The sequence below is a fragment of the Ursus maritimus genome, unplaced genomic scaffold (assembly GCF_017311325.1).
Source record: "Ursus maritimus isolate PB19 unplaced genomic scaffold, ASM1731132v1 scaffold_26, whole genome shotgun sequence".
Lineage (NCBI taxonomy): Eukaryota > Metazoa > Chordata > Mammalia > Carnivora > Ursidae > Ursus > Ursus maritimus.
In genome coordinates, this window is record NW_024425119.1 from 39,629,755 (window position 1) to 39,641,926 (window position 12,172).

At 41.1% G+C, this 12,172-nt stretch overlaps 1 protein-coding gene and 1 long non-coding RNA gene across 2 annotated transcripts in view; one reads left to right on the plus strand and one right to left on the minus strand.

Annotated features, from left to right (window-relative positions):
* Positions 1-800: 800 nt before the first annotated feature.
* Positions 801-4,877, minus strand: LOC103675459 (tubulin alpha-1B chain). Its single transcript, XM_008704544.2, has 4 exons — positions 4,738-4,877; positions 2,435-2,657; positions 2,145-2,293; positions 801-1,839 (listed from the first exon to the last, which is right to left on the minus strand). Exons 1-4 carry the CDS (start codon positions 4,738-4,740, stop codon positions 1,012-1,014), a joined length of 1,203 nt encoding a protein of 400 aa, XP_008702766.1. The 5' UTR covers positions 4,741-4,877; the 3' UTR covers positions 801-1,011.
* The window catches only part of LOC121105418, a 39,425-nt gene continuing 32,103 nt past the window's right edge, over positions 4,851-12,172 (plus strand). The window contains exon 1 of the long non-coding RNA XR_005837923.1: positions 4,851-4,986. This is a non-coding gene — a long non-coding RNA (uncharacterized LOC121105418). The remainder of the gene's footprint in view (positions 4,987-12,172) is intronic.

Below are 12,172 nucleotides of genomic sequence, written 5' to 3' on the forward strand. Positions count from 1 at the left end.
ATAGACTACAAATACCAAAAAAGGACTTCATCACGACTGGATATTATCCTAGAACAAGAGAGTGTGATAGCACAAGACAGTTTGCTGTCCTTGGGTCCTTAGCCTTTTGGTCAGTTGGACTGGCAGCTGAACTCTATCATTGAGGAAACCATTGGTCCAGAACTGTTCCTCTCGCTATGTTGGTGCTGATGCCTATAACTGCAGTATTAGTTTTATTCTTTGAAGTTATTGGCCCATATAAAATAAAATATATTTGGACAGTTAAAATTCAGATATCTAACACATTAGAGTGAATAAATATATCAGGCTTTTCTATTGTGACATTTAGCTGAAAGTAAGTTTGGAAAGAAGTAGAAACTAGGAAGCAATTGCTTGGAGACAAGATGTCTTTTGAGAACCCAGGGCAGAGGAAACATCATGGCACTAGACACATGCCAAGATTATACTGTATGAAAATAAACTTAAGACATGATAATGCATTTGGAATATTCACCATTTTATGTTAGTCATGAGACTTGGCAGGTAACTAGACCTTTGGCTGGTATTAGTAAATATCAATTCTAAAGAGTACTAGGAGTTTAAGTAACATAGTGGAGTTAAAAATTAAGAAGAGCATGGATGTTATCTAATGGCAATTTTTAGTTATTTTGTATTTTATGAATAAGTTTTATAATATACTAAAATTTAAATGAGATAAGTCACTTCATAGTACATGTATAAACCACAGTCAACAGTTATTCTTTCTTCTCAGAACTCAATACATGAATTTCAGACACCCAAATAGAAAACACAAGACTGAATTCATTTAAGACAGGGAATACTTTATTCAGACCCATCAGAGAAATGGACAGCTTGGGTCTGTAACAAAGCGTTGTGTTTTAAAGCATAGGTCAGTAATTGTATATGAGAGTATACACTGCTACATACAAATTAACTGATCAGAGCACAACTTTTCAATGTTCAAAACAGAATAAGCTTCCCTGTAAAAGCAGCACCTTTGTGACATTAACTTTAGTATTCCTCTCCTTCTTCTTCACCCTCTCCTTCAACAGAATCCACACCAACCTCCTCATAATCCTTCTCCAGGGCAGCCATGTCCTCACGGGCCTCAGAAAACTCTCCTTCCTCCATGCCCTCCCCCACATACCAGTGAACAAAGGCACGCTTGGCATACATCAGGTCAAACTTGTGGTCCAGGCGAGCCCAGGCCTCAGCGATGGCTGTGGTGTTGCTCAGCATACACACAGCCCGCTGCACTTTGGCCAGGTCTCCGCCAGGTACCACAGTGGGAGGCTGGTAATTAATGCCCACTTTGAAGCCGGTGGGGCACCAGTCCACGAACTGGATGGTACGCTTGGTCTTGATGGTGGCAATGGCAGCATTGACATCTTTGGGAACCACATCGCCACGGTACAACAGGCAGCAAGCCATGTATTTACCATGGCGAGGGTCACATTTCACCATCTGGTTGGCTGGCTCAAAGCATGCGTTGGTGATCTCTGCTACAGAAAGCTGTTCATGGTAGGCTTTCTCAGCAGAGATGACGGGGGCATAGGTGGCCAGAGGGAAGTGGATGCGGGGATAGGGCACCAGGTTGGTCTGGAATTCTGTCAGATCAACATTCAGGGCTCCATCAAATCTGAGGGAAGCAGGGAGGGAGGACATAGTCTGGCTAACAAGGCGGTTAAGGGGGGCTGGGTAAATGGAGAACTCCAGCTTGGACTTCTTGCCATAATCGACAGAGAGACGTTCCATCAGCAGGGAGGTGAACCCGGAACCAGTTCCCCCTCCAAAGCTGTGGAAAACCAAGAAGCCCTGAAGACCTGTGCACTGGTCAGCCTGTTAGAAAAAAGGAAGAGAGAAAACATATTAATATATTATTGCTCTTTGCAATATATAAGTAAATATATTTTTACTTTTCATACAATTCCAAGGATACAGGTCTTATTTTGACAAGAAATGCTTTTAAATACATGTAGACCTTCCTAGAATTACTAAGCATTTCTTAATTAAAAAAAAAAAACCATAAAGGAATAGTTTACCTCGCTCTATTACATTTTAATTCTGTGTTTGAGATGAAAAGAACAGATTTCAAATGTCTTTCTTAGGATCACTGTTTACTTTGTTCTTGAGAATAAACATACCAGCTTCCGGATTCGGTCCAAGACGAGGTCAATGATCTCCTTGCCAATGGTGTAGTGCCCACGGGCGTAGTTGTTGGCAGCATCTTCCTTGCCTGTGATGAGCTGCTCAGGGTGGAAGAGCTGGCGGTAGGTGCCAGTGCGAACTTCATCTGGAAAAGGAAAACAAAGCAGCCGCCCATCACTCACCGCCTGCACAAGCCTGCTCGACCCCAGGGTGTCCATGGAGCCTCAAGACAGACCCCCTGTCCCAGACCCCCGGGCGCTCACTGGGGTTACTGAAGCCAACTCACCAATGACTGTGGGTTCCAGGTCTACAAACACGGCCCTGGGCACATGCTTGCCAGCGCCCGTCTCACTGAAGAAGGTGTTGAAGGAGTCATCTCCTCCCCCGATGGTCTTGTCACTTGGCATCTGGCCATCGGGCTGAATGCCGTGTTCCAGGCAATAGAGCTCCCAGCAGGCATTGCCGATCTGGACACCAGCCTGGCCGACGTGGATGGAGATGCACTCACGCTGTGAGAAGGAAAAGAGGAAAATTGTAAAATTAGGTTATGTTAGCATTTTAAATTTTCAGTAAATTTTTGAAAATATTTCTAATTATGTACAGGTATTCTTCAAGTTTGAGATTATCCCTAACTCCATAAAAATGATGAAGGAAAAGCACCTGCTACAAATGCTGCAGATGGGTGTGGTCTGAATAATGATGTTGCACTGTTTAACACATGTGCAAGCCCATTGTTTCCAGTCATGCTGGAATAGAAAATTTTTTGCATTTAAAAAATATTTAAAGCACAGATTTTATAAAATGAAGTAAATTAAATTTAATCATTAATTAATTGGAATCAATATTACTACTATCTTGCCTTTAAATAAGGAATGTCTTCTACATATGACTTGGTATTTTAACATGGACATCTGTGCTGCAGCTGAGGCTAGATGCCACACCCCTCTGCAGTCTATCTGCAGAATCCATTAGTACTAGGGGATTGGAAGCTAAACAAGGTCTGCCTCCTGCATTGCTGCATTGCTGCATTTGCTGTGCCTGGTACTAGCCTGTTCAGTCTTCTACATTATTTAACAGAGTAAGTTCTATTTCCAGAAACTGCCTACATGATCTCATTGTGCTATTCTGCCAGTTTTCCTTCTCTGACCCCGGCTGGAACCATATGCCTAAATTGAAATGAATTAATGTAGATGCACTAGAACAAAAGACAGCTGGACAGAGAGTATAGTTCTTTGTCTGCAGCATTTTCATTACTTAAAAAGAAGTCTTTCCAGAATCTTCTCCACTGCAAAAGACTGAAAAATTATTAGTATCTTTAAAACATCAGTTCCTAAATCAGAAAAATATCGGAGGACCTACTTAAGAATAAAAGCACGGTGAAAGGATAATGAAATATTTATTTAAAACAACAAAATAGTTTTTTCATTCTGAGACTCTCTACTCACCACAGAATATTCATACTTATCACGTTCAATAAGAGATTTTCTTCTCTATGGTCTTTATGGCTACAACTTTCATTGTCTATCCATTGTCTAGTCACTGACATATGGGCGGGGGTGGGGTGGGGGTGGGGAAGGGGAAGGGCGTTTCCCTGGGTCCTGGGCGTTAGGGTACCCTGGCTCTCAAAGTGGGCTTTTTCTCTTGCCGAACGTGCAGCTAGCACACAGAGACAGACGGACACACAAGACAGACACACACACTCCAGTCGGGGCGGGGTGGCCCCAGACCAGACTTTAAAGGGCTTGTCAAGAGAACTGTGATTTTGCATCTCAAGAAAAAAATATTTCATCTAAGTTTTAACAGTGAATGAAAAACCTTTTAACGCCTACAGTTCCACAATGATGAAAGGCTTTTAATAAGTCTTCTGACAGAGGAGGTTTCGTGAGGGCGAACCCCGCCCAGTGGCTCTCAGGCCAGAGAAGCCAGAAACAAACAACTCCGCCCCTGCGCCGCCCTGACGCCGGCTGCCAGGGGCTCCAACAGAAACTAACCATTTTTTCCCCGTTAATATACGGGTATCTTTCTAAAATGCCCACGAACCGTGGAGGGATCTTTTTATACTAACCCAAGGTTCCGCTTTGTCCCTGTCCTTTCCCCCTCCCCCCTTCCCAGCTACACCCATGAGCCCGGGTCTTTTTGGACGGCTGCTTCTCTCGCTCCCCCCGGTAACAACGCCACGAAGAAAAGCCTTTCCGAGTCACACGAATACCGTGCGCACATACGCTGGGGCCGAGCAGGCGACGCCACGACCGCCTTTCGCTGCCCCAGACCCTTTCGTCACCGACAGATGGGCAGCTTGCGGCTCGGAGGAGCTCAGATAACAAGTACCCGCTCTGCGCCGCCTTTGTTCTTCGCTACGGTTCTGCGGCGCCCCGGGCGCAGTTCTGCCTGGGCGCCTGCACCCCGCACTGCGGCGGCGACCGGGCTCGAGGATTTGGGACAGCAGAGCTGAACCTCGCAAACAAAGCATAAAGGCTACCCTTACCCAAAGATGTCGTAAAGGAAAAAGGGCTTAAGATTTTCCAAGTAGATCTTGGGGGACTGACCCCACCCAATGGACACAAAGGGCCAGAGAAAGAAGATTCTTACCATGGTTGCTGCTTTGCGTCTGCCGGGCAGATGGCGGAGAGGAAGAGGAGAGGTTGTTGCTTCTTACAGCGCGACTCTTAGGCGGTCGATGTAAGAGAACCTGAGGCACATGGGCGGATGCAGCTCCCTATATACAACTCGGTCACCATGGGGATGGGCTGGGGCCTTTTCCTGTTGGTCCAGACCCCTCGGTCTGCCCGGAGAAGCCACGACAGAGAGTGGTGATTGGTGCAAGCAACATGGGATGAGGTAATCTCTCCCCCACCCCCTTTTCCCTAGCATCCATAGACTGTTTGCATCCTTCAGACAAAGAGACTGTGCAAAAACAGTCAGCCGAGCATAGCAATGTAGGTTTTCCCCAACACTTATATCGCAGATTTTGTGTTAAGATGAAATATTTAATGGAAAATTACTCCCAGCCCTTCTCTCAAAGTATACTAAATTCTGCCACATTCGATGAGGCTTCAACATCTCTAATTGCTTTACAGATAAAGTAGGAGAGAAGATGAGAACGATGCTTAAAATGGCATGGGTAAATGTGATTTCTTTTTTAATATAAAAAAAGGCTCAATAATAGAGCCATCCAAAATGGTTTTTCAGGTTCAAGTAATTTATCTTCAGACCTTCTTTTGCACCCCTCCCCCAAATAGCTAAACGAAAAGGGAAGATGGAAGAAAACCATACTAAATATGGAAGCACACAAGTAGTTCTAACATACTGATAATTAAGATCTAAGAAACATACCATAGTTAAATAGTCTACTAGAAATATTCCTTTATCAGAAGTCTACATACTATGTTTTATGTAGTGTACTGTTCCTTAAAATGAATCGTCTTTCCTGATACAGAATTGAGAAAATACAAAGAGTTCAGAAGCTAGAACTATTACCTGGTCCATGCAGTTATATTTTGCATTGTTCTTTTTTTTTTTTTTTTTCTGGAAAGAGAAGAATAACTAAGACATCAAATTAAAAAGGAGAGCTGTATAATGTAAGGAAGAAGACCATTTTGTAATTTTGTCTCCATCCACAGGCAACTATGTCAGCTCAATAACTACATTTGTTTTTCATGTAGTTCTTGGGTGAATTCAGTAAATCTTCTCAGAGATTGGGCTTCTAACTGTGGGAATTGGAGCCAGCCTCACACCGTTGCTATTCAACTAGAGACTCTGGGGGTTGCTCAATTGCCTCTTGGGACAAAAAGGCTTTGCTTTCACCCCTAGGAAATGGATTGCAGTAACATTCTTTTGCTATTTGGAAAGGCTGTTATTATCAGCAAGGATGGGCTATGCAGAATAAGACTCTGGACTGATTACCACCTGACGTTGCTAATGAAATTTCAGAGGTAAAGAGGTTTGTTGTGACCACCAAAGTTGAAAATTTCTATTTTGGCAGACGATTTTCATGTTCGGTTTTCAGCAACAGATTTTCAGGGTCTGCGGCACCATTTACAGAGCTCTGCAGAGCCCATTCATTCCTGCTGGGCAGGCAGGCAGAGCAGGCGTGGGAGGGAGGGACTTGAGACAGCTGCTGCAGGTTGTGGTGTGACAATGGCTGCCTTGAATTTTTCTAGCCTGCTCTCGGTAGCTCTGCTTTACTTGTTCAAGTTTGCTGCAGTAGTCTCCCTAGAAAAGATAAAGCCCAACACAAAAATAATTTTATCTACTTCTTGCACATTTCATAGGAAACACAATCTTCAACATCATCTTATCTCCATCCCTTTAGCAAATAAAAGTATATATTAGTAAAAAGACAGGAGAATTAAGGACAACTTGAATATTTCTTTCTGCATCTAGAAGTACATTTAATAAAAATAAGAATTAAATGGCATTTAGGAGTATAAGGATTTATAAGGCGCTCATTGAAAATACTTCTTATGAAATTTTAATAGTCAAATAAATGAAATGCTGCTGGATCATGGTAAAGTGTACAAATCTTTCCTTATGGAATGAGAGGCACAGTCTTGAATTTTATTTTCTTTACAATATAAAAGAAATATGTCATTTCCCCAGTAGTCTCCGTTCTTTATGCAGTTTACAGAGGATTAAATATAAGAGAGGCGTGTTCGTGCAATTGATTCTTTGTAATTCTATCTCAGAGCTATTCTGTTCCTTATGCAAATGAGGATTTTTTTCTCCCCTTGGGCATAAGTAACAATAAGATCTAGGTCAGAAATAGATTATTTGAGCACTGATAATCTTAAATATATAAATGGGAGAGCAGAGGGAAATAACGAATCTGTTCTTTTTTCTCTCGTTATCTCACTTAATAGCATGCAAACTATTAAAAAAATTTTTTACTAGTTCACCTCTTATTTTTTTCTGCCAATTTCTTTAATTTACATAAATATACATGTGTAAGTATTCTACTAATAAGTTCATTCTGTCCACAGTAAGATTAGCATGAAACATCTTTTCTTTTATATTTGTAGAATTTAAATAATTTATGTGTGTATGTACATCTCTTCTCTATTAAAATGTGAATCCCAGTCCCTGGCAAAGTGCCAAGCATACACTAAACATTATACACATTTTTGTTGAATTAAATGAATGGTTTCTCTCTGTGCATATTTTCATTAACTACTATAATGCCTGATAATTTAAAGGTATTTAATACATATTTTGCCTTTTTTATTCAATAAGCATTTACTGACTGTCTACAGTGAGTCCTTGACCTTCCTAGATAGTGTGAGTAATTCAGAAGTAGTAGCATGGTCTCTTTTCTCTAGAGTATTCCAATCTAATTGAAGAAATAAAACAAGTACATGTATATAGGAGAACATCATGTGTTTGTGGGTATAGGGAGAGGAGCTGTGTAGAATCCGTTGCGTGACCCCATGTATTATACCTTATGTAGGAAACAAGAAAGTTGTCCAACACTTTTTTCTTCCTACTTCTTCACCTCCCATTTATCCCTAAATCCATTCAATCTGGATTCTGCTCTTACCACTCCTTGAAACCAAATGCCCTCCATGGTTGTTGCTAAATCCACTGGACACTTTTTAGTTCTTGTTGACCTGTGATAAGCTTTGTCACAGTTTATATATTATCTCTTTCTTGGAACACTTTCTTCCCTTGTCCTCAGAAAGTCTACCTTTTTTGGGTTTCTCTCTTACATTTTTTGTTTCTTCTCTGTCTCTGCTGGTTCTTCCTCCTATCCCAATCTTTAAATGTTGGAGTTTCTCAAGGTTCAGTCCTAGACTCTTTCCTCATTTTATTCTATATGATCTTAGTCACTCCTCGTAGATGGTAAGTGCATTCGTTCCCAAGGCTTCAAATCCTTTTTATATGCCCACACGTCTTAACAACTCCTCTTAGTTCCAGATTGTGTAGTAAACTTCTAGTCTCTGGCTGGGTTTCTCATAGGTATCCCAAATTGAACTAGTTATCTTCTCATAAATATGCATCTCCTACAATGTTCTGTTGCTCAGTAAATGGAGCAGCATACATCTGGTTTCTCAAATCAGAAGTGAGAATTACTCTTGATATCTCCCCCTTCTTTCCTGACCACCATGGAATCAGTCATTAAGTCCTGTTAAGTCTACCTCCTAAATCTCTCTCAAATCCTGTTCTTTTCTCTCCATCTCAACTGCCTCCATTCTTGTAAGTACATCATCTTTTGCCTGGACAACCTCAACACCCTCCTAGATTTTCTATATGCTTGCTCCTACTTCCACCCTGTTCAGTCTTCACTCAACAGCCAGGGTGATCTTCTACATCTCACAGATCGCGTCACATAATACAGATCACGTCACTCCACTGCTTAAAGCAGATCAATGTGCCTGTTAGTTTTAAGATGAACATCCCAAATCCTTAATATGGCTGCTTTAATTCCATAATGGAAGTAAATCTTATACTTAAAAACCTGTAAAAGGACATATTGATTTAAAATTGTGTTAAAATTATGGGGTGCCTGGGTGGCACAGCAGTTGGGCGTCTGCCTTCGGCTCAGGGCGTGATCCCGGTGTTGTGGGATCAAGCCCCACATCAGGCTCCTCCGCTATGAGCCTGCTTCTTCCTCTCCCACTCCCCCTGCTTGTGTTCCCTCTCTCGCTGGCTGTCTCTATCTCTGTCGAATAAATAAATAAAATCTTTAAAAAAATAAAATAAAATAAAATAAAATTGTGTTAAAATTGAGATAATTTCCTGAGAGTTGATTTTGATAGGGAGGAGGGAGGCAAAGGAGTTATAAAAGCTAGATAGTCACTTTATAATTGTTATGCTATAAAATTATGTTTTATTCATTTTTTATTTATGAAATTTTTATAATAAAAAATTTAACAATATAAACCCATGAGTTCATAAAGATACTCCACAAAGGAAAAATAAAAATAGAAAAAAGTGAATTAAAAATAATCATCTGATACCATTGCACCACTGGAAGTAACTAGGGCACCAACTCTATACTCTACACATTGGCAATCAAATAAATAAAGATTTGAGGGGCACCTGGATGGCTCAGTCATTTAATAGTCCAATTCTTGATTTCAGTTCGGGTCATGATCTCAGCATCATGAGATCGAGCCCTACGTCGGGCTGCACGTCTGCTTAAGATTCTCTCTCTCTCCCTCTGTCCCTCCCACCCTGCCCCTCTAAAAAAAAATAAAAAATAAAAATAAAGTACTTCAGGAAAGAAAAAAAGGGGAGAAATGATAGATAAAGATTGTGGCAAAACTCTTGATAATTGTTAAATGTTAATGATGTGTATATGGAGTTCATTATACTGTTTTCTCTATTTTTGGGTATGTTTGAAAATTTCTTTCTTTCTTTAAGATTTATTTGTCAGAGAGAGAGAGAGAGAGTGCATAAATGGGGGAGTGGCAGGCAGAGGGAGAAGCAGGCTCCCCACTGAACAAGGAGCCCAATGTGGGACTTGCCTCCAGGACCCTGGGATCACAACCTGAGCTGAAGGCAGACGCTTAATTGACTGAGCCACCCAGGCGTCCCTGTTTGAAAATTTCTTAATAAATTAAGAATTTCTTGGGGTGCTTGGGTGGCTCAGTCATTAAGCGTCTGCCTCTAGCTCAGGGAGTGATCCCGGCATTCCGGGATCGAGCCCCACATCAGGCTCTTCCACTGGGAGCCTGCTTCTTCCTCTCCCACTCCCCCTGCTTGTGTTCCCTCTCTCGCTGGCTGTCTCTGTCTAATAAATAAATAAATAAATCTTATAAATTAATTAATTAATTAAGAATTTCTTGATAAAATAAGTACTAAAAAGAGGAAATTGTGGATGCTGAAGACAATTTCTATCTATCACAATTTATTCTGTACTAGATTGAATAGAAAGTTATAGAAATTTCAAAAGAAGGAAAAAGTCCTTATATTAGAGCTATGGTTTATCATGGAAGTCTTCACTCAGCATGGTGGCTCATAACCAAATGGGACAGGAGTGGAGTGAGTACTTTAAACAGCGAACATCATATTGGCAAAGACATAGTATGATGTTGATCTCGCACCTGTACAAGGGAGAGCACAAATGTTCTCAGTTTGGGCATGCAAAGGCATGGTGGGTGATGTGCTATATGAGGGGAGTGGAGCCAGGTAATGAAGCATTTTGGACTCTGGTTGGTCTGAAGAAGGAATGTGGGCTTGAGTCCCTAGGCAATGTGAAGCTTTTGTATTCTAATAGAAAAGAGTGAACATTTTAATAAAATCAATATTAATACATTAATTTTTATAAAATTCATATTAATATATTAATGTTTATAAAATTAATCTATAATATTAACCTGACAGCGAAGTGGTGAGAGTGGCATGGCTAAGGAGGTTATTGCAATAATCTGAGAAGGTCTCAGACCTTCCTAATTACAGGGGGAATGGTTAGAAAGGGGATAATAGAAGAGACCATCCAAAGGAAGAATCCCAGTGGTGATGGGCTGACCATGGGGCAAAAAGGAGAGAGTAAAAATTAACCCTTAAAGTTTTGAACTTCGTGAACTAAGGGCATGAAATGGTAGTGGTGCTCTTTATGAAAATAGGGAAGTTGATGGGGGTTCCTGGCTGGCTCAGTCCATGGAGCATGCAGCTCTTGGTCTCAGGGCTGTGAGTTCAAGCTCCACGCTGGGTATAGAGCTGAAAGAAAAGAAAAGAAAAGAGAAAAGAAAAGAGGAAAAAAGAAAAGAAAGAAAGAAGAAAGAAAGAAAGAAAGAAAGAAAGAAAGAAAGAAAGAAGAAAGAAAGAGAAAGAAAGAAGGAAAGAAAGAAAGAAAGAAAGAAAGAAAGAAAGAAAGAAAGAAAGAGGAAAGAAAGAAAGAAAAAAGAAAAGAAAAGAAAGAAAATAGGGAAGTTGAGAAGGGATACAAGTCTGACCAGGAAATGCATCTATGTGTGTGTGTGTAGTGTGTGTGTGTGTGTGTGTGTGTGTGTGTGTGTGTGTGTGTGGTGGGGGCTATCAGTTGACGTAGTCTTAGAGTTGAATGTTACACAGTTTGAGGTGATAGAGGGATTGATGGCAGAAGTCTTGGAAGCACTGGGAATCTGAGAAAGGTAAGGAGTAGGGGGGTGAAGATGCATATTTGAAGCCTAATGACAACAGCATTACATGCTGGCCGTATGGTATGAGAATAGAATTTTCCAAGTATGACCCAGAATTTCAATGGGAAACACAATTCCTGTGCATGCAATTATGTTCACCACATGAAAAGCTTTTGTCTTTTTCTTCTTTATTTTGAAAACTTTTTATTGAAGAATATCATACATACATACATTTTTACCAATCGCTAATGTACAATTTGATGAAATTTTGCAAGCTTGACATTATTACTAGTGTCACCAGCATGCAGATCAAGAAACAGAACATTATCGCTATCTGCGAAGGCTCCCCCTTGTACCTCTACCCAGGCATAATCTGCTCTCAAGGGTATTACCCACTGGGGTGCCTGGATGCCTCATTTGGTAAAGTGGCCGAGTCTTGATTTCTGCTCAGGTCAGGATCTCAGGGTCTTGGGCTAGAGCCCTGCATTGGGCTGCAAATTTTCCTGAAGTTGTAATTTACACTCCCACTAGTAGTGTAGGAGACTTCTGCTTCTCATCCTCTTTCATTGTAGCCATTCAGGAGAGTTTATAGTATAGTATCTGTCACATTGTGACTAACTAATGAGGTTGACACCTCTTCATGTGTTTATTGTCCATTTAATATCCTCTTTGGTGAAATGTCTGTTCAAGGCTCTTTCATATTTTCTCATGGATTGCCTGTCTTTATCTTAGTGTTTGGTTGGAGTATATTATATATTATGAATAAGAGTCCTTTGTTGGGGCGCCTGGGTGGCACAGCGGTTAAGCACCTGCCTTCGGCTCAGGGCGTGATCCCGGCGTTATGGGATCGAGCCCCACATCAGGCTCCTCCGCTGTGAGCCTGCTTCTTCCTCTCCCACTCCCCCTGCTTGTGTTCCCTCTCTCGCTGGCTGTCTCTATCTCTGTCGAATAAAAAAAAAAAAAAA